This window comes from Dreissena polymorpha, chromosome 6, assembly GCF_020536995.1.
Source record: "Dreissena polymorpha isolate Duluth1 chromosome 6, UMN_Dpol_1.0, whole genome shotgun sequence".
Classification (NCBI taxonomy): domain Eukaryota; kingdom Metazoa; phylum Mollusca; class Bivalvia; order Myida; family Dreissenidae; genus Dreissena; species Dreissena polymorpha.
The window spans coordinates 11,408,279-11,432,484 of NC_068360.1; the positions used below are offsets into that span (position 1 = coordinate 11,408,279).

The window sequence follows — 24,206 nt, forward strand, 5'->3', positions numbered from 1 at the left end:
GGAGGGGATGAGGGTAAAGTGTCAATGCTGTTTACTAAAAGTGAAACACTGCATAATACACAATGACGAGACAAACTCTTAGTCTTTACTTAATTATGAATTTTGTATATTGTTATTGTAACGTATACTTTCCTTTCTATGTGATTATAGGAAACATATTGCATTCAATCAAGTAAGTAGATTAAATCTAATTAAGTTGAGCAACCAATCCAGTTGTGCCTGTGTGTTTTTTGAAGTTTATGAAGTTCTTCCACGCCTGAGGCTGAATAATGTGTGGACCCAGAGTTGGTTCCATAACTTCTACTATATGAACTCACTAGACTGTTCTTTAAAAATCAAATAGGAAACTAATAATAAATTGTAAACAGCCATCAAGAGCTAGATTTGTATGTGAAGTTATTGTGTATCTCTGATTTAGAAGAAACACAAGTTTTACATTCAAATCCGAATGAGCATTATAATAATGTTCAGCAAGCGGTTAACACTGTATCTTTTAATGACGAACAAGCTTCATGATAACGCCGCTTTGATTTTTTTTTTTACCTTTGACCTTGAAGGATGATCTTGACCTTGAATAATGAACTTGACCTTGAACTTCCACCACTCAAAATGTGCAGCTTCATGATAATGCTGCATTGAAATTTTTTATTTGTTTTTTGACCTTTGACCTTGAAGGATGACCTTGACCATGAAGGATGACCTTGAACTTCCACCACTCAAAATGTGCAGCTTCATGAGAACAACGCTTTGAATTTTTAATTTTTTTGACCTTGAAGGATGACCTTGACCTTGAACTTCCACCACTCAAAATGTGCAGCTTCATGAGATACACATGCATGCCAAATATTCAATATTAAAAAAGTTATGGCAAATGTTAAAGTTTTCGGACGGACAGACGCCATATATTTGACATTTGACCTTGAAGTATGACCTTCACCTTCACATTTCACCACTCAAAATTTTCAGCTCCATGAGATACACATGCATTCCAAATATCAAGTTGCTATCTTCAATATTGCAAAAGTTATGGCCAATGTTTAAGTTTTCGGACGGACAGACAGACGAAGGGACGGACTGACAGACTGACGGACAGTTCAACTGCTATATGCCACCCTACACCCTACTGGGGGCATTACAATGTGCATACACTAAAAATTATCAAAACGATCAAAATACATAAACATAACAAGTTAACAAGCCTTGTATATCTCAAAATATATCAATATGCACATTAGACATTTTTTTTTATATTTGTCATTTACCCCACCCACTTTTCTTGTCTTACAAATCACATTAATATCATAAAATTCAAATGAAATATTATATATTTATATTCCTTAGTCCCATAGGTGTGTATAAATGTAGTAAGGATAATAATTGTATTTACACTGTTTTTCAGGTACAAATTGAAACATGTTATAAGGACAAACACATGTTTTTTTACCTTTATTTCATTGATTTAGTCATTTTATCATATAATGTTTAATTTTTCACCAAACAAATTATTTGTTTAATAAGAATAATATGTTTTCAGTGGCTTAAATTAAAAAGCTTACCAAAATCATGGAAAATTTATGTTGTTTGTGTAATTTGCGAAAAAACGGCATTTCCTATGTTTTAGGTCGGCCATCTTGGCGGCCATCTTGGATTTAGACCCCTTGGGCATGAAATTTTTCTTGGGAATAAACATTTTCTTTTACCCCAGACAATGTAGAACATCATCAGCATATTTAAACAAGAGGGCCAAGATGGCCCTTGTTCGCTCACCTTAGAGGAGTCAGTTCATTCAATCTTTACCAAATGTCAAACTTGACCTAGATATTGTCCAGACAAACATCCTGGTCAAGTTTCATCATTACTTCATCTGCCAGTCATGATCAATGTACCTATGAAGTTTCATGATCCTAGGCGTAAGCATTCTTGAGTTATCATCCAGAAACCATTTTTCTAAGTTGAGTCACCGTGACCTTGACAGCCATAGTGTGAATGCGTTTTTTGGCACTGTGACATTGACCTTTGACCTAGTGACCTGATAATCAATAGGGGTCATCAGCGAGTCATGATCAATATACCTATGAAGTTTCATGAACCTAGGCATAAGCGTTCTTGAGTTATCATCCAGAAACCATTTTACTATTTCAGGTCACCATGACCCTGACCTTTGACCTAGTGACCTGAAAATCAATAGGGGTCATCTGCGAGTCATGATCATTGTACCTATGAAGTTTCATGGTCCTAGGCATAAGCGTTCTTGAGTTATTATCCAGAAACCATTTTACTATTTCAGGTCACTGTGACCTTGACCTTTGATCTAGTGACCTGAAAATCAATAGGGGTCATCTTCAAGTCATGATCAATGTACCTATGAAGTTTCATGATCCTAGGCATAAGCGTTCTTGAGTTATCATCTGGAAACCATTTTACTATTTTGGGTCACTGTGACCTTGACCTTTGACCTAGTGACCTGAAAATCAATAGGGGCCATCTACGAGTCATGATCAATGTACCTAAGAAGTTTCATGGTCCTAGGCCTAAGCGTTCTTGAGTTATCATCCGGAAACCATTTTACTATTTCGGGTCATCGTGACCTTGACCTTTGACCTAGTGACCTAAAAACCAAAAGGGGTTATCTGCCAGTCATGATCAATGTATTTATGAAGTTTCATGATCCTAGGCATAAGCGTTCTTAAGTAATCATCCGGAACCATTTTACTGCTTTGGGTCACTGTGACCTTGACCTTTGACCTAGTGACCTGAAAATCAATAGGGGTCATCTGCAAGTCATGATCAATGTATCTATGAAGTTTCATGATCCTAGCCATAAGTGTTCTTGAGTTATCATCCGGAATCCATTTTACTATTTTGGGTCATCGTGACATTGACCTTTGACCTAGTGACCTGAAAATCAATAGGGGTCATCTGCGAGTCATGATCAATGTACCTATGAAGTTTCATGATCCTTGGCATAAGCGCTTTTGAGTTATCAATCGGAAACCATCTGGTGGACGGACCGACATGAGCAAAACAACATACCCCCTCTTCTTCAAAAGGGGGGGGGGGGGGGGGGGGGGGGGGGGCACAATGAGAAAACTGCCCCCCTCCCAGAAGCCATGTTATTCAACTGACCGGAACCATTTTTGAACTCAACTCTCGTATCAAGGAAACAAATGATCTGAGCAAGTTTCATGAAAATTGGGCCAAAAATGTGACTTCTACTGTGTTCGCATGTTTTCACTATATACATATAGAGAAAAATGCCCCGCCCACTGGCGGCCATGCTTTTTCACCGATCCCAACCATTTTCAAACTCCTCCGAGAAATCAATAAAACCAATGTTTTGACCAACTTTCATGATGATTGGGCAAAAATTGTGCCTTCTAGAGTGTTTGCAAGGTTTCTCTATAGCCAAATAGGGAAAACTTCCACTATATACATATAGAGATAAATGCCCCGCCCACTGGCGGCCATGTTTTTTCACCGATCTCGACCATTTTCGAACTCGTCTGAGACATCAATTGAATCAATGTTTTGACCAACTTTCATGATGATTGGGCAAAAATTGTGACTTCTCGAGTGTTTCTCTATAGCCAAATAAAGAAAACTGCCCCGCCCACTGGCGGCCATGTTTTTTAACGGATCGGAACCACTTTTGAACTCAACCAAGATATCATTAAGACAAACATTTTGACAAAGTTACATGAAGTTTGGGCATAAAATGTGACTTCTACAGTGTTTACAAGGATTTTCTTTTTTTTGATCTAGTGACCTCGTTTTTGACCCAGCACAACCCAGTTTCGAACTCGGCCGAGATTTCATTGGGACAAAGCTTCTGACCAAGTTTCATGAAGATGAGACAAGAAATGTGGCCTCTATAGAGTTAACGAGCAAATGTTAACGGACAAACGACGGACAAAGACCGGTCAGAAAAGCTCACCTGAGCAATCAGGTGAGCTAATATAAATGCTGTCAAACATACACTTCTCAATTTAAATTCTGTTCTTATAATCATATTTATAATGCTCAATGTTTCCCAATTTCATGGTCTATCATGCTTTTTCCCCCAATTTCATGGTTGATTGCGTTAATTTTAGCAATCCAAATGGCACAGGCTGTAACAAAAAAAAGCAAAAAAAATCACGAGTGTATGGACAGGCAGTGTCCATATACACATGCACACCAAATATAAATGTTATATTTGAAGCAACATAGAAGTTATGAGCATTTTTCGAAACCTAAACGCGAAGTGTGACAGACAGAAACTATATGCCCTCCTTCAGGGGCATAAAAACTATTTCAAGTTTGTATTACAGAGGGTATTAAATCTGTCATAAGATGAAAGAAAAGAAAATTGCCAACAAACACTGCAGGATTGCATCAGAAAAAGATAAACTTCCACCTGTAAAATGTAGAAGTGTACTTCATAGAAAGACCTCAAATTTTTCTAGACATCGGAGAAATAATCCTATAATGTTCAATGTTAAAAATATTAATGTTTAATTTTATGCGAGTATTAAAGAGGAATAACACAGATAATTTAAATTAATTAAAGTAACAATAATACTCAAAATCAACAAATATTTTGCTAATAAAATAAAGTTCAACCAGAACAAAAATCAGTACTCCTTATAATATAGCAAAAATTTCAAAGTTAGATTTGGTACCGTAACATAGATTTAAAGAGAAACCTGATGCTCATTTTTGTTGTTTTTTTCGGAACAATATATTAAACACATGTTCACGCACCAAGTTAGTGTTCATTTAAATAGATATTGTAACAGGAAATTTTAATTTGGAATATATTGTGCCTCACATGAACATGTGTGTAATATATTGACCTGCAAAAAACAAAAAAGCATTTTGTACCTTGTTAAATCTATGTAACCAGACCACATCTAGCATTGAAATTTTTGCTATTGCTATAAGGAGCATTGATTTTGTATGTGTTAACTTTATTTCTGAAATATTGTGAGCAATTTTTGTTTGTTCTGAGTATTTCCGGGTTTTTAAGAAACAGGAATGATTTTTGTTTTCAATGTCCAAAGCAGGTCGGTAGCCACATTTTAATTTTCCAAGAGGTTTAAGTACCATATTCACAATTTAAAAGCATAATTGCAATTTTGTGTAGGGTAGCTACACTCCGGGTCACTGAAGCTCCAAATACATATATACTGACCAAGACAAGCAAGATGGCTATAACTTATGTTACTCACCTCAGGCAGATTGTTCTTGAGCCAGACTGGAACTGTGAAGAAACCAATCTTGTTCTCCTTAAACGAAGTGTTGGACTGGCTTCGAAACATGTCTGAAACAGTGTGGGCATGAATGATAATAAAATGAGCCTTGTTCTGTGAAAACTGGGCTTAATGCATATGCGTAAAGTGTCATCCCAGATTAGCCTGTGCAGTCCGCACAGGCTAATCAGGGACAAAACTCTCCGCCTAAACTTGATTTTCGGTAAGGAGGGACTTCCTTGAAACTAACAATACCATAAAAGCGGTAAGTGTTGTCCCTGATTAGCCTGTGCAGACTGCACAGGCTAATCTGGGATGACACTTTACGCACATACATTAAGCCCCGTTTTCTCAGAACGCAACACAAATGAGTTCTCCTGAACAGAGAAACAAAGGACCAAAGAAACAAATCTGATCAAAGAATTTAACAAATGCTCTTCAAGCATAATGCCTTTTGAAAGTGAAACATATGAATCTGAATATTTATGACAAACATACACAAACAGGCTAATATGAGGTATTCAGGTAATAAAATATATAATATTTGTTTACAGTCTGATATATTTCAACAAGAAAGGGCAGTTACCAATTGTTTAAAGAAGTATTAAATATTTGCTACAACTATGCTTTTTTGTGGGAATCTAAATGTTGTTTGACATTTGACTTGTAAATTAAGACTCCATGAGAAGTTGAGCTCAATATTTTCAAATACTTTTTAGCTGTTTTTGGAGAAACATTTACCTGGCAAGCAGGAGGAATGGAAAGTCAGCTGGAAGTATTGCTTGCAACATGTCTTCACCTGCAAAAAGTAACAACTTCACAACCTGCAGGGTTGAGCACAAAACTAGCATATCTAACATAGAAATATGAAGCAGATATAACAGTTTCACGCTAAACTCTTGACTAAGGAGCAAGTAATACTTATTAAAGCCTAAACAAATAATGAGTGTCATTGGTGTAACCAACACTTAACTGTTGGTTTGTGAGAAAGAAAGTAAGGTTGTTGTTGTTGTCCTGTTGTCCTTAAATTTATTTCCATTTCATAGTTACAAGACGGTGGTATAGGTTAATCGTGTGTATTTTAAACAATAAATAATTTTATGATAAACTCTTTTAAGAGAACTGATCTTTTCAACTTGCAACAGCTTCAGTAGTTTGTTAACTTTGGTAATCTTCAAATGATAAACAGTCCTTTTTCTGCATGAAAAATTATAAATTTAAAATTAAGATATTTGTTAAGATAGCAAGGATATTCAAACAGATGATATTTTGACATACAAACATACCCTTATTACAATTTCCTTCATATTGGAACACGGAATACGTGTGAAAATTTAAGAATAAATAGGATTTCATGTTTATTGCTTTCCGTTTTTGACTTTGGGGCAGTTATTGTGTGTTGCTTAAATTAATAGCATATTGGTCAATTGCTATCTATCAGAAACTCAAAGTTTCAAACTCTTCAATTCATAATTAACAAGCAAATTCGTTGAATTGATATCCCCGCAAATATGCTTCTGGGCAAAAAAGTGTTATATTTTCAAGATACAAAGGGCCATTACTCCGTTATCAACAGATGGTGTACAATGCCATTTTGCTTGCATTATCCTCTTATCTATATATATAAAGATACCAAGTTTCAATGAAATCCGCCAAAGCACTTACAAGATGTGACTCCGGACACACAAAAAAAGCATTTTTTCAAGATACAAAGGGCCATTACTCCGTTATGAACAGATGGTGTACAATGCCATTTGGCGTGCATCATCCTCTTATCCATATATACGCATACCAAGTTTCAATGAAATCCGCCAAAGCACTCCCAAGATATGGCTCCGGACGGACGGAAAGACGGAAGGACAGACAACGCCAAAACAAAATACCCTCCACCTATGACGGGGGATAATTAGTTAAGTATCATAATATGTTTTATGCCTTTACATAGCATAGACATTCAAAATGATGTTACACGTATTACAATTCACTAGTACCTGTGCTTCCACTGTGTTGAACACAATGGTGACGGGAGCCATTTCTGAGAGGGACTGTCGTGTCTGGATGAACTCAGAGGATATCCCAACATTGAACGAGGAAAACACGGGCCTGTGGTCGCTGCTGAGTATGGCATCAGAACAGCCTGCAGAATTTCAATACAAATTCAATTTTGTTTGTTTAGATGTGTATACTAGTTATATAATGGCGGTAAGTTACCACTAAAAACTTGTGACCCAATCCAAAGAAATAGTGTGACCTGTTTGAGCCCTTAGTAACTTAGAAACTCATGAATCTTTGATGCCAGTCCTCTGTTTGTCCAACTGAACTAGCAGCCAAGCTACACCATCACTAATAATAATAGGAATAACATCACACCTGAGGAACTTGCTACGTGGTTACATGATTATCAGTAATAACAATAATAACAAACCTCACACCTAATGCATTGATTACACAATTATCAGTAATCAAAGTAATAACACACCTCACACCTATGGTATTATGTACATGATTATCAGTCACATAAAAAGCACAGTTAAGGCACTAACTATATGATAATCATTTAGAACAATAATAACACACCCAATGCACTCATTACAATTTTGTCAGTAATTATGCTTATATACCTTTTTCACTAGATTATGCAAAATAGGTGCATACCATATGCTACGTTTTCCACAAAGGTTCCAGGATATGATTTCCACAGCACACGGTCACAGTAAGATGGAGCATTGATTCGAACCTGTATACAAATGTATTACTTATCAACACCTGTCAACAAATATATAACTTATCAACACAAAGAAACTAAACACAAGGAGACATATATGCTTTGTAAAAAATAGTGTTATCAGCACAAAACCAAATCATATGTGATTGTTGAATTCTGAGATGTGACTTAAACATATATAACTCACTAAAACCCTGGCACTTCTTTGTCAAAGGCGTACCATATACTAGGCCAATAACTGGGGAATACTTGGATTACTGCATTTGAAAACTGTGTCTTGCACATCTACACTCATGGTGATGACACATTTTAATTTCAAATAAATTGCTTGCAAAATTTAGAAGTTTGCTCAAAATAATTTTTTGTGGAAAGTCCGAACAACCATCTTATGGACAAGGTTACTCCAATATACCCTCCTCCTTCTGGTATGATACAAGTTTGAACAACCATCTTATGGACAAGGTGACTCCAATATACCCTCCTCCTTCTGGTATGATACAAGTTTGAACAACCATCTTATGGACAAGGTGACTCCAATATACCCTCCTCCTTCTGGTTATGATACAAGTTTAAACAACCATCTTATGGACAAGGTGACTCCAATATACCGTCCTCCTTCTGGTATGATACAAGTTTGAACAAGAGTGCCAAACTGTCACAAGGTTTTGGAAAACTTGATAACTTTACCATGACCCATATTTAAACTTGACCTACATATCATCTAGACACAACTTCTAACCAAATTTGGTGACGATCGGATGAAAACTACTTCAATTAGAGAGGGGACACCATGCTAAATGCTTGAAATGCACTAAGTGACCTCATGATCTAGTTTTTGACCCGGCATGACCCATATTTTGAACTTGACCTAGATATCATTTAGGCACAATTTCTGACCAAAGTTTGTGAAGATCGGTTGAAAACTACTTCAATTAGAAAGCGGACACCATGCTAAATCCTTGAAATGCACTAAGTGACCCCATGACCTAGTTTTTGACCTGGCATGACCCATATTCAAACTTGACCTAGATATTGTCTAGATACAACTTCTGACCAAGTTTGGTGAAGATCTGATGAAAACTATTTGAACAAGCAAATTCGTTGAATTGATATCCCCCGCAAATTATATGCTTCTGGACACAAAAGTATTATATTTGACACTCAAAAAAGCATTTTTTCAAGATATTAACAGATGATGTACAAAGCCATTTTGCGTGCATCATCCTCTTATCCATATATATACTAATACCAAGTTTCAATGAAATCCGCCAAAGCACTTTCAAGATATGACTCCGGAAACACAAAAAAAGCATTTTTTCAAGATACAAAGGACCATAACTCTGTTATTAACTGATGGTGAACAATGCTATTTGGCGTGAATCATCCTCTTATCCATATACATACTCATACCAAGTTTCAATAAAATCCGCTAAATCACTTCCAAGATATGGCTCCAGACGGACGGACGGAAACGGACAACGCAAAAACGATATCCTATTGCAGGGGATAACAAAGTTTCAATGAAATCCGCCAAAGCACTTCCAAGATATGGCTACGGACGGACAGACAGACAGACAGAAAGACGGACAGACAACGCAAAAACAATATCCCTCCGCCTATGGCGGGGGATAATTAGAGAGCGGACACTGCTGTGGACGCCCCCCGCCCGCCCGCCAAGGGTGAAACTATAATACATCCCGTTTAGAAAAAACGGGCGAATAAAAATCTGATAAAATGGTCATTCATTGATCCCAATGTATGTCAAGTACAACAGACTAACCCCTGTGGTCTTGACTTTTTTCCAGGCATATTTGTTACCAGGAACATTTCTTTCCAGTCGATATGTTGGCAAAAATGTAACTTCTGCTTCCTCTGCAAATGAAATAATACATACAGAATATTACACTAGTCAATTGTTCCAAGAGTTTGTATCAGTCGAGTGGCTTGTGTGATGATGTATCACAGGAGAGGCGGAGCCTCGAGTGTCATGCGAAATAGCACAAGCCACAAGACTGATACAAACTCTTGGAACAATTGATTAGAGTAATTTTCCTTTCTTTATATACAACAACTAACGAAAACAGTGAACAATTGGTTTTTTTTGCTTAAACAAAACTGAAAAAACAATTACTAGAACTATATGCCGTAGTTAATTTAAGACGCATATAAATACAGTTTATGTAAATTAACATGCAAACATTTGAACACAGGTTTCTGACACGCTAACCGTAATGACATCGTTAATTAAATGTTTATAACAATTAAGTTGACAACTTTAATCCAATGTTTATAACAAAAACGTTGAAATGATATGCACTTCAACTTCTATTCGTCCATGTCTTTATCAAAACTTAGTTTAAAGCACACTATTTTATTTTACATTTATGCATATGAACACACACTCAGAAATACGTTTTGCATTCGTGCGATGTTTTAAACAAATAGTTTGCTGTTAAAAAACACCACTTCTGACATGTCCTTAAATTCCAGAGAGTTTAAATAAAACTATTGTGTTTCATCACAGAAATGACGTCACACGATGTTCTACGTAATATATTTCGTAATATAAAATATGGGTTTTCCTACTTTTGGTGCGCGTTATATGTGACGTCATTAAATGGGTTGAAGAAAGTAGTCCGGCTAGTATGGTAATACGGAATCGGAAAACAGCGAGTAGCATAATACGGGATTTATTTCAACAATTGATAAAACATGTATTTTGTTAAAAGCATTAAACAGGTATATAATAAAACATGATATTAGGACATGAACACAGGCCTAGCTATCATCACTTTTTTTCTGAAAACCTGCCCACACCCACACCCCAACACCTGAACTTCCTTCACCCAAGCTCGGATTTTCCTTAACACATTGAGAAAAGGATTCGTTATTGTATTTGGAAATCATTGGATTCTCCACTTTTACTGGCAAATCCATACAAAATCAACCATCCCTGTGCTGGAAATTTATCATAAAGGTTAAACAGTGTACTGTATGTGCTTACGGAAGCCGCTGAAAGCGGTCTTATGTTTCTGCTGTTTTCTCAGCTGGTCTCTCTCCATAAGGAACCCTATGTCCTTCTCATGGACCTTGCGCAGGATCATCTGCACACACAAACATACATGGAGAATACTAGCTTTGTGTAAAACACAGTATATATAGAAAACCTGACCAACAAGCCTAGGCAAGTGTTTCACACTTCCATGCCACCTACTTTAACATGCTAAGACACTTATCACTTAAACACTTATCATAAAAACACATACATGTATCACTAAAACAATTATCGCTAAAACACGTATCACTAAAACCCTTATCTAGCATTGTATTTTTCAATTTATTTTCCTTTTATTTGCATCTTTGATATAAAAAACACACATAACAGCTTGCAGAAAAAAAACACACGAAAAAAATCATGAAACTTCTTGAAGATAAAGAGTTCATTATATATGTCATGACAGCTATAGCCCTGCATACTGAAATAAGCCAAGTTTATACCAATAGATACATGGAAGGATGGAACGGAGGGAGGAGGGACGACAATGAATGATAATATCATGTTGTCTATGTTGCAGAAGTCAGAGAGGGAGTGTTTTCCTTACACATGTTTAAGAGGGTCCTAATTTTGACGGACAAATACCGCAACCCAAAATATTGTCAGAATGAGAAACATTCCACAATCAGAGGGCAGGGGCGTAGCTAGCAATTTTGGAGCTGTAGGCCCGGATATGATACATAAAAACGGAGGGTCCGGGGGTCCTCCCCCTGAAATTTTTTAAATCCTATAACGCCTGTGGTGGGCTTTCAAGCATATCTAGAAAAATAATAAGATATAAAAATTCAAGACTTTGGCCTGTTTTTCTTTGATAATTTACTGTTTTTTGAAAGCGAGTTAGAATCTATACACATAGAAAGAAGTAGAGTTGATAATCGGAAGATATGTCCTTTGAACACGACCACAATCCATTGTTTGAAGATTATGTCAATATGAAATGCAGATTTCTAACACCTCACTCTCCTCAGGGTCAACATTTTAACACCTTTTCGAAGTTGATTCATTTTTATTTTGTTCATGTTTAAAAAGAAGTTGTGTGCTGTGCCTAATAGCAGCTACGCCCCTGGAGAGTGTAAATGCTTTATAACAAATGCAAATGCGTTTGATACAAATTGAACAACATTATAATTCATTTTTCCCAATTGCAAGGCTTAACAATTCAAAGCTCACACTTTGATACCAATAGGTATAAGACCCTTTGACCCTTTTCCAAAGCATAAACAACTCATGCCCTCACCTTTATATCCTCCTCGATTCGATAGTTGAGATCACCCAGCCAGAACACGTGTTGGAACTGACTTGTGATGTCGAACAGTGACAGGTGCTTCTGACCCAGATTCAAGGTCAGGTTCTTCACAATGTCACGGAAATTCTGGTTCCTCCTGAAATTTTGGTTTTGTTTCAAAACATTTGTCTGCATGCTGAACCGAAAATTTGAACTTTACAAGTAAGACCGGTCATTTGACAGTGCATGTTCCAAGAGAAATAACTGCAATTTCACAAAAACCTGAACTGAACCCTCAGTTTATGTCTACGAACATTTCATTATTGTTTCATACCTATTGTACTGAACATTCATGAGTAATTTTCAGCATAAATTTCAGAGCAACCACTGCCGCCAACAAACTTAGACCTATGTTTGTAAAATTGCAAAAGTAACAATATTTATTACACTAAATAAAATTTCTAATGCAACATTTACACTGTTTATTACACTCAATAAACTTTCCAATGCAAAAGATACATTTCTTATTGCACTCAATAAAACTACTAATGCACCAGTTACATTTTTTGTCTAGATTAATTATTAACTGATTTCTTCACAATTTGGCATACATTAAAAACTAAGCATTCAAAAAACTCTCCTAGAAACTTAATTCATCCATGAAAAATCATTTAAGTGTATATTTGATATGGGGGTGTTCTTAAACAACACAAGACTTTTGCTTTAATAATTTGAAAAGTGTCTGTGTTTACAATATGATTAGGGACAGAACATTGATACATAAAATGGGCAGTTTTTTACTCTTAAATATGTTTTTACTATTTAGTTATACTAACAGGCAAAATCTTAAAAAATTCATATCGCATTATTGAAGGATGATGCATTTTGTCAACCATGAAAAATACTGTTGCAGACAGGTTTACCTCATCATGCAATATGCATATAATGCCAGTACGATAACTATTTTGGTAAAATGTATATAATAAAGAAACACAATCATTATTTTGTCAACATTTAATATGAATTTTAAAGGTGCAATTTAAAAGGCAGAATACATCTAACAAAATATCCCACAATTAAACAACATGATTTCCATACCTGTTACACCGCTCGTCTCCAGATGTCAAATGAGTATTGATGAAACAGAACGAAGTACCGTTGAAGTAGAAGGAAATTGCCACGGCCCCTTTGTTGCCTAGAAACGACATATACAATGAATTACAGAATGGTGACATTAATGTTGCCATTCTTGAAGAAATTGTATTAACATTAATATAACACTCTTAACTCAGTATTTATGTATAAATTATGAGCATGTACTGATTCCTACAGATCTATATTTATACTTGATTTTATTCATAAACATGTACCACAAGTTACATAATACAGTACATACCTTTACAGTATTGTACTTTTTTTTCAAATTTCTACAGTGGATTGAATTTTATTTAAGCACCAAAACCAAGTTGAAAAAAACATTAAATGTAATTATATGCATCCTAGCTATTTGTTACATACAGATTAGCTATGCACAACTGTACACGCGTTATTATGAAAAACATTATCATACGTGATAAACTCCATCCACTTAAAGCTGTCCACAATACTTTCATATGTATTGATGGTATGAAATATAAAACACGTACCTAAAGCATTTGCAATTAAAATACTCACAGTATTGATGGTTGCTTTGATGATATGCTACATAAAACACGTACCTAAAGCATTTGCAATTAAAATACTTACAGTATTGATGGTTGCTTTGATGATATGCTACATAAAACACTTACCTAAAGCATTTGCAATTAAAATACTCACAGTATTGATGGTTGCTTTGATGATATGCTACATAAAACTCGTACCTAAAGCATTTGCAATGCCAGTCCTCACAGAGCTGCGCTGCACCCTTGTGATGTGTGCCTTGTGTTCAGGCTTACACAGGATGGCGAGACGTATGCCCCACAGAGAGCAGACTTCCACCAGCTCCATGTCCACCAGGACACATGCTGAAACAAGAGAGTGATGAATTCAACCCTTTCCAAGGACACATGCTGAAACATAAGAGTGATGAATTCAACCCTTTCCAAGGACACACACTGAAACAAGAGTGATGAATTCAACCCTTTCCAAGGACACACACTGAAACAAGAGGGAGGAATTTAACCCTTTTCAAGGACACATGCTGGAACAAGAGTGAGGAATTGACACATGCTGAAACAAGAGTGAGAAATTCAACCCTTTCCAAGGACACACACTGAAACAAGAGGGAGGAATTAAACCCTTTCCAAGGACACACACTGAAACAAGAGGGAAGAATTCAACCCTTTCCAAGGACACATGCTGGAACAAGAGTGAGGAATTGACACATGCTGAAACAAGAGTGAAAAATTCAACCCTTTACCACCATGTCCACAAGGACACATGCTGAAACAAGAGTGAGGAATTCACACATGCTGAAACAAGAGGGAGGAATTCAACCCTTTCCTAGGACACACACTGAAACAAGAGGGAGGAATTCAACCCTTTCCAAGGACACACACTGAAACAAGAGGGAGGAATTTAACCCTTTTCAAGGACACATGCTGGAACAAGAGTGAGGAATTGACACATGCTGAAACAAGAGTGAGAAATTCAACCCTTTCCAAGGACACACACTGAAACAAGAGGGAGGAATTAAACCCTTTCCAAGGACACACACTGAAACAAGAGGGAAGAATTCAACCCTTTCCAAGGACACATGCTGGAACAAGAGTGAGGAATTGACACATGCTGAAACAAGAGTGAAAAATTCAACCCTTTACCACCATGTCCACAAGGACACATGCTGAAACAAGAGTGAGGAATTCACACATGCTGAAACAAGAGGGAGGAATTCAACCCTTTCCTAGGACAAATGCTGGAACAAGAGTGAGGAATTGACACATGCTGAAACAAGAGTGAGAAATTCAACGCTTTAGATGGTGGAGCCGGTAGGGGACATATATTGCTTGGCAATAGTCTTGTTTTATTTATTAGCTTAAAGATCCCATCAGTATACAATTACAAGAACTGTAATCTTTTGGTGTATGTCAATGTGTAAATCACCATCAACTAATAAAACTTTTTGTTAATTATGCAAACATTTTCCACAAGTTCAAGTGCTTATCTGGAGCAGCTGACACACAACACCTGAAAACAATCTACTGAAACTTCAAGTGTTCACGCTAAATAAAATTAATGTCTGCGTCTTTAATGTATGTCCAGAGATCTGTTTCAGGATGTCTCTTTCACACAGATGACTCAAGAAAGTCTGTCCCAATAATCGATATATTCAGTAGCATCCCCTAGACATTTGAGGGCCTTTGTATGGTAACATTTGGAACAAGAAAATTTGTTGTATTGATATTCCCATCCATAAATAAATTGATATCCCCAACCATAAATAAATTTTAAAAAAGACAGACAGACGGACTGAAGGACAGACTGACAGATAAACAACTCAAATAAAATGTCCCTCCACCTTTGGCAGGGGATAAAAAAAGAAATAGACCCCACAGTTCCCTACCTTTGAGTCCTGCCTTCAGCTGACTGACCCAGTCCTTCTCCGTGGTGCTGGACTCCTGTGTGCCCACGACGTACACATCATGGGGGATAACTCCCAGCACCCGGTCCCGCGAGGCACCCGACCCCGTGCACTTTAGCCACGTGCTGAGACTCTGATTGATGGACGCATCACCTGGGGAAATATACATAGAGAATAACAGGTGGGGAAATATACATATAGAATAACAGGTGGGGAAATATACATACAGAATAACAGGTGGGGAAATATACATAGAGAATAACAGGTGGGGAAATATACATAGAGAATAACAGGTGGGGAAATATACATAGAGAATAACAGGTGGGGGAAATATACATAGAGAATAACAGGTGGGGAAATATACATAGAGAATAACAGGGGAAATATACAAAGAGAATAACAGGTTTTGCCTAAGGGTTTTGTAATATATCAGGTATGGAATAAAATAACTGGCGAGGCTTGCCAAGATGTCATTTGATTTGTGCCGAGCATGCTATATTACAAAAAGATTAGGCAAAAACCTGTTTTTCTGTTTATCATACCTCTACGACCCAGTTTTAAAAGAAATAAGTAAACAAATTGTTACAACACTTCAATTTTAGTGGAAATAAATATGATTTTCAACTTTTGACTTGACCATAATGATGTGATGAGCACTTGACCTAAATATTTGTACAATATTTGTTTTCTGTTTCTTTTTGTGTCTAAAATTGTTATCATCTTGGTATCAAACAGTTTTTTTTTATTTTACTAAACATATGATGGCTTTATGGTTGTTTTCAATTAATATGACCTTCCTCTTAACATAAACTGATATACTGTGAAACCATTTATTTTCGTCAGCACGAAATTTCGTCCTTTTTAAAAAAATGACTATTTCGTCAGCACTTGAATTCGTCCATTTCTGGTTTTGAAAAAAAATCGTCCGATTTGTTTTTAATGTTTGTAATACATGTAACACGCGGTTGCGAAAAAATCGTGCTGGGGAAAGAGAGGTGACACTTGGTAGTCACTTGCAGGAGGTGGGCCTTGTTTGGCATATGCCAATTAACAAGTCTGTTATTTCAGGTGATAGTAACTGTCCCTTATTATTTTATGTCATTGACACGTTCTTTGTTATGATTAGCGGATAAGTGGGACTGAATAACCGTTAACGAGTGTTTTAAACAATGAAACCAATTGCCAATTAGTATTTTTCCATTACAATCATTGACAACCAAACACAAATCAATATGTTCTTTATTAATTTGTAAAAAAAGCGCAGAATATATTTCAGTCAGGTGTTGATCACACATCGTCATATTTTAATTGTGTTTAATAGTATTGTCTTTAATCCGGATTCACCGCGTGTTGACTGTATAATCTGCAACACCCCTGAAAAACACAATACACACAATGGGTAATAAAGTTGTTAACAATTAGCGCTAATCAACACTATTATACCTAAACGAAGTCAACGCATTCGATACAGCCTTATTGCATTCGCGTTTTACAGGAAATGTCAGTTGTCAGTACACGTATAATGTACACCCCTTTGTGTCAAAACCGGATTTAACTTGAGTGTGAATAGTCGACTGTTTCATGTTCTTTGTATCAATACCATCCGGGTATCTGTACTATAAATATACCAGTCTACAAACAAGGTGCGCCCTTTCGCATATGGGTATTCGGACGTTCAAAAAATTGACCTACGTTCATGCCGTCGAACGCATTTAGCAATATAACTCGTTTTTTTTTCACTATTTCTTTACTTGCAAAAAATACTAGTGGCTTATAACTAACCTTGCAATCTTTTTTTCTCGCATTTTGCAAGTGTGCGAGTGTTAATTTCGAGCTCTGTGTATATGCGTGGATTATGCTGGATTTAAATGCCTCATGCCTATGGTAATTCAGTCTTATTTGTTTCAAATATGGGACATGATTGTTCGTTAGGATCTTGAATTCGTCCATCGGTCAAAGGACGAAAAAGACAAAAATTAATGTCCGACAAATAATAATGGTTTCACAGTAACTATTTCCTGTTGAACTGAAAAACATCCTACATTCATACCCATGTACCAGATCTCAACATACCCATGTTCCATGTCTTAACAAACAGACATACACATGTTCCATGTTCCAACAAACAGACATACCCATGTTCCATGTCCCAACAAACAGACTAACCCATGATCCATGTCCCAACAAACAGACTTACCCATGTTCCATGTCCCAACAAACAGACTTACCCATGTTCCATGTCCCAACAAACAGTCTTACCCATGTTCCATGTCCCAACAAACAGACATACCCATGTTCCATGTCCCAACAAACAGACATACCCATGTTCCATGTCCCAACAAACAGACATACCCATGTCCCATGTCCCAACAAACAGACATACCCATGTCTCAACAGACATACCCATGTTCCAAGTCCCAACAAACAGACATACACATGTTCCATGTCCCAACAAACAGACATACCCATGTTCCATGTCCCAACAAACAGACATACCCGTGTTCCAACAAACAGACATACCCATGTTCCATGTCCCAACAAGCAGACATACCCATGTTCCATGTCCCAACAAACAGACATACCCATGTTCCATGTCCCAACAAACAGACATATCCATGTTCCATGTCCCAACAAACAGACATACCCATGTTCCATGTCCCAACAAACAGACTTACCCATGTTCCATGTCCCAACAAACAGACATTACTATGTTCCATGTCCCAACAAACAGACATACCCATGTTCCATGTCCCAACAAACAGAGATATCTGATCGATCTCAGCCTCGGTTGAGTGCATGTTCTTCATCTGTCGTATCTGCAGACAGAAGTTCTCTCGAGCATGAGGGTCTGCAAACGAGTACGTCTGCTTCTTCTTGCCATCCAGTATCACGTCCAAGTTGCACTTGTGCTTCGTGCTCTTAATCAGGTGCAAAACTGAAACATACAAAAGGAGTCACCACCCTTTACCACTTAGATACGAACTTTGACATGTTTAAAGTCCCTAATCAATCAAATTGAATCAAAATATCTTCCTTACAAGGTTCAAGTGTTACAGGCTTCATTTCCAACTCTTAAAGATACTGATGAGCAGCAGACACCATAAAACCTGAACAGACTGCAAGTTACTCGCAGGCTTTTCTGGTTTTATGTAAATTGCTTAGAGCCATTTTACTTTGCTTCTCAGAGGAAAAGAGGTAGGCATTTTAGATACAAATGTGTGAATACATTAGCATTTGAAATATCTAGGACACTGCAATTCATAGCTGCATCCATATAGGACATAATTATATCATATTATATGAATATGTTGTTCTAATACTTTCAATAGATGTAATGCTTCCTCATTTCATGGTCTATAATGTTATCAGAATATAATTAACTAGAAGAAACAACCTATTGAAATCCAGATTACTTCTGTTACAGAAGGTCCTTGAATAAACAACCAGCAGAAATCAAGCTTACTACTGTTACAAAAGGAGCTAGCAAAAAACAACCAACAGAAATCAAGTTTACTTCTGTTAAAAGAGATGCTAAAAACAAGAGCTGTGTTTGTGAAACATAATGCCCACAACTGCGCTTTGAAGTCACACTGCAGCTATTTTAGAACAAGAGTTCCGCGGTCGGAGATGACCGCATTGCAGCCGGATTTTTGATTTAAATGACAGGAAAGTACCTTTCGTGTTTTTGTCAATGCAATACTTAAATTACTGAAATATTGTTCAAAGGTCAAAATGAAATGTAAGTACTTTTCAAGGCATGAGCAAACCTTGTGTTATGTTTTGAATGCATGCATATACATGAACAACAATAACATTTAAGGTCACAAATATGAACTTGAATTGACAATTAGGAAAGTTTGATCTCAATTTTTTTATTAGCAAATTAGTAACATATTGTTTGAAGTTTCCATCAATTTCATTACAGTGACCTTGACCTTCAAATGAATGACATTGAAATGAGCAGTGGTGATCTTCTAGTACTGGCCAACCTTTATGTCAAGTTTGAAGACTCTAGGTACAAGCATACCAAAGTTATAACATGGAATAAGAACTTTAACATTTTTACCTACCAAAGTTATAAGAACTTTAACATTTTTACATTCAAGGTCACAGTGACCTTGACCTTAGAATGAATGACCTTGAAATGACCAGTGGTCATCTAAGTGTGCTTGCAAACCTTCATGTCAAGTTTGAAGACTCTATGTCCAAGCATACCAAAGTTATAACAATTTTAACATTTTAACATTTAAGGTCACAGTGACCTTGACCTTCAAATGAATGACATTGAAATGACCAGTGGTCATCTTCTAGTACTGGCCAATCTTTATTTCAAGTTTGAAGACTCTAGGTACAAGCATACCAAAGTTATAACATGAAATAAGAACTTTAACATTTTTACATTCAAGGTCACAGTGACCTTGACCTTCAAATGAATGACCTTGAAATGTCCAGTGGTTACTTACTAGTTCTGGCCAACCTTCATGTCAAGTTTCAAGACTCTAGGTCCAAGCATACCAAAGTTATAACAACTTTAACATTTTTACATTCAAGGTCACAGTGACCTTGACCTTCAAATGAATGACCTTGAAATGTCCAGTGGTTACTTACTAGTTCTGGCCAACCTTCATGTCAAGTTTCAAGACTCTAGGTCCAAGCATACCAAAGTTATAACAACTTTAACATTTTTATATTGAAGGTCACAGTGACCTTCACCTTCAAATGAATGACCTTGAAATGACCAGTGGTCATCTGTTAATCCTGGCCAACCTTCATGTCAAGTTTGAAGACTCTAGGTCCAAGCATACCAAAGTTATACCATGAAATAAGAACTTTAACATTTTTACATTCAAGGTCACAGTGACCTTGACCTTCAAATGAATGACCTTGAAATGACCAGTGGTTACTAACTAGTTATGGCCAACCTTCATGTCAAGTTTCAAGACTCTAGGTCCAAGCATACCAAAGTTATAACAACTTTAACATTTTTTATATTGAAGGTCACAGTGACCTTGACCTTCAAATGAATGACCTTGAAATGACCAGTGGTCATCTGTTAATCCTGGCCAACCTTCATGTCAAGTTTGAAGACTCTAGGTCCAAGCATACCAAAGTTATACCATGAAATAAGAACTTTAACATTTTCGAGCACGCCGCCACCCCGCCCGCCCGCCCGCCCCCCCGCCCGCCCGCCCGACAACATCAATCTATAAGCCGAGATTTTTTCGAAAAAAATCCGGCTAAAAAACAAGCAAATTTGTTAAATTGATATCCCCCGCCATTATACTTCTGGACACAAAAGTTTTCTGGATAGATGGACAACGCCAACCTTCATCATCCTCTTATCCATATCTATACTTATACCAAGTTTCAATGAAATCCGTCAAAGCACTTCCAAGATATGGCTTCGAGACACAAAAACAGCATTTTTTCAAGATACAAAGGGCCATTACTCTGTTATTATCTGATGGTGTGCAATGCCATTTGGCGTGCATCATCCTCTTATCCATATATATATACTCATACCAAGTTTCAAGTAAATCCCCCAAGATATGCCGGACGGACGGACGGAAAGACGGAATTACATACAATGAATGACAAACAGACAGACAGACTGACAGACAGGCCAAAACCAATATGCCCCCGATCTTTCGATCTGGGGGCATAAAAACATCCAATACAAATCAAGCTTTGTTTCTGTTACAAGAGGAGCTAGAAAAAACCACCAATAAGAATCCAGCTTACTTCTGTCATGATCGAAGGAGCTATGCACCAGGTTCTCTTTGCCAGCCAACTTTAGAACAGAGTACTTGCCAGTTTGCAGGTCTACATTCAAAGTTATCTTCGACATTGCTTTACCCCCATGCTTGATCTTTTTAACCTGTGAAAAAAAAAATCAACATCATACAATTTAGGAAAGCTTGAGGATATCATGGTGACGAATTGCAGCATATCAGTAAATATTAGAGATGGCAACAATTATTTGAATTTTTTTAATAAACTGATAATAAAAATTATTTGAATATCTGTTCATCTCACAAACAGTAAGGAAATATCCCTAATACAGTAAGGATGTTAGGAACAAACAGTAAGGAAATATACCTAATACAGTAAGGATGTTAGGAACAAACAGTAAGGAAATATCCCTAATACAGTAAGGATGTTAGGAACAAACAGTAAAGATATCACCCATAAGCACCAAGCTCTTTTGATCATTACAATAGGTACACATTTATAAAATTTACATAGGTACACATTCAGTTAAGTTAATTTTTTTTTAATTGTCCAGTTAAATGAAACATCATGTTCATTCTATTGACCTGAAGCAATGTTAAGATTTTTTATTTCAGAGGAAAAAGGAAATCAAAATACATGATTGTGTCAACACTTCAAAAGCTTTGTTAAACATTTCTCAAGTCATGTACCCACCGCGCACACAGTTGCACAAATACATACCTCAAACTTGCTCTGTGGAATGTAAGGTCGGTACTTGGACTTGAGGAAAGGACCGGCCACTATGCCCGCGACAAATTCCTTCTCTGAGACATGACAGTCCAGGAACTCGTACTCCGAGGGAATCGTGGTTAGTTGAATGGTTTCCTGGGCCTGAATCGAACACAACAGTACATCGGGGACCAGAGTACAGAAACATATATGACCCCTGGTCTGGGAAGATGGGGCTTAATACATGAGGGTAAAGTATATACATGTATGTCAGAGATAAGCCTGTGTAGTTCGAACAAGCTAATCAGGGGCAACACTCTTCTAAGTAAAAATCTAGTTTAAGCAAAAAGTTGTTGTCCCTGAGTCAGCACAGTCTTATCTGGAACAATACTTTATGCAAAAAAAATCAACCTAGTTTCTCAGAACAGGGCCTATATGAAGCAAAATCTTATCCTGTGGCAAGTTAATATTTACCTTCTAAGTCTGAAACAAACAAAGCAATTAAACTACTTTATCACTCAAAAATAACATTTCAGAATTAATGTAAAAATACAGAATTTCAGGTATCAAGATTATCTGACACATATATTTCATTTAAGTTGCAATGTGTCCCTGAAAAACTTTGTTAAGAAATACTTTGTAAAAACTAACTCGCTTTTAATCAATATATCTGAGCCTTGTTCTTGGACAACGGGGCTTCATGTGTGAAAACTGTCATCCCAGATTAGCCTGTGCACTGTACACAGGCTAATCAGGAACAAAAAAATTCAGCTTTCATGGTGTTTTTGTTACAAGGAGCTCTCTTCTTTAAAAAAAACACAACAGTTAAGGCTTAGATCAGCCCGTGCAGGCTAATCAGGGACGACCCTCAACACTCATGCATTAAGCCCAATTTTCACAGAAAGCGGCCACCAGTGTCCGTACCTCTGTCTGGATGTTCAGCACCTTGGTCCTAACACGCGACATCTGTTCCAGCAGAGAGGGCAGGCCAGAACCAGTCAACTGAAATAACACATCAGAGGAACCAGTCAACTGAAAATCCTACATGAGATTAATCAGCCAACTGAATGTCATGTTTACCAGGCAAACTAGAGCTTTGTCACAAACGTGACCAATACCCCCACATGCCGCATTGACACAGAATATTTTGCATGTTGTCTTCACAAAAAACAGCAGACACCATGCTCAATGTTTAAACACACTAAGTGACCCGTGACCTAATTTTTTACCCGGCATGACCCATATTCAAACTTGACCTAGACATCATCTAGATACAACATCTGACCAAGTTTGGTGAAGATCAGATGACAACAACTTGAAATAGAGAGCGCAGACACTTAAAACAGACCGACCGACCACCAGACCGACAGACAGACAAGCTCACTCCTCTATACCCCCCACCTAAACTTCATTTGTGGGGTAATAATGAAACTGAATATGGCATTAATCTGTCAACTAAAATAGATCACAAACAAGTCCACTGAAACTCTATATGAACTGAAATATAATATGTTATTAATCAGCCAACTGAAATATCATATGAAGAGAACCAATCAATTGAAATATCATATGATGAGAACCAGTCAACTGAAATATCAAATGATGAGAACCAGTCAACTGAAATATCATATGATGAGAACCAGTCAACTGAAATATCATATGACGAGAACCAGTCAACTGAAATTCCATATGACCAGTCATCTTAAATATTATATTTTGCGAACCAATTAAATAACAAGGGCTGTTTGTAAATACATGCATGCCCCCCATATGGGCTGTCCGTTGTAGTGGCAGCCATTGTGTGAATACGATTTTTGTCACTGTGACCTTGACCTTTGACCTAGTGACCTGAAAATCAATAGGGGTCATCTGCGAGTCATGATCAATGTACCTATGAAGTGTCATGATCCTAGGCAAAAGCGTTCTTGAGTTATCATCCGAAAATCATTTTATTATTTCGGGTCACC

General features: G+C 36.9%; 1 protein-coding gene across 5 annotated transcripts in view; it reads right to left on the reverse strand.

Annotated features, from left to right (window-relative positions):
* Positions 1-24,206, reverse strand: part of LOC127836301 (phosphatidylinositol 3,4,5-trisphosphate 5-phosphatase 2A-like) — a 120,530-nt gene that overhangs the window by 25,885 nt on the left and 70,439 nt on the right. For all 5 annotated transcript variants that reach the window (XM_052362815.1, XM_052362814.1, XM_052362817.1 and 2 more), the window contains 14 exons: positions 23,164-23,241; positions 22,252-22,401; positions 21,541-21,676; positions 18,536-18,733; positions 15,781-15,951; positions 14,099-14,242; positions 13,335-13,431; positions 12,249-12,393; positions 10,961-11,060; positions 9,737-9,828; positions 7,887-7,968; positions 7,223-7,368; positions 5,973-6,030; positions 5,211-5,302 (listed from right to left, as the gene is read on the reverse strand). In XM_052362815.1, coding sequence (XP_052218775.1) covers positions 5,211-5,302; positions 5,973-6,030; positions 7,223-7,368; positions 7,887-7,968; positions 9,737-9,828; positions 10,961-11,060; positions 12,249-12,393; positions 13,335-13,431; positions 14,099-14,242; positions 15,781-15,951; positions 18,536-18,733; positions 21,541-21,676; positions 22,252-22,401; positions 23,164-23,241 — 1,689 coding nt within the window. The remainder of the gene's footprint in view (positions 1-5,210; positions 5,303-5,972; positions 6,031-7,222; positions 7,369-7,886; positions 7,969-9,736; positions 9,829-10,960; positions 11,061-12,248; positions 12,394-13,334; positions 13,432-14,098; positions 14,243-15,780; positions 15,952-18,535; positions 18,734-21,540; positions 21,677-22,251; positions 22,402-23,163; positions 23,242-24,206) is intronic.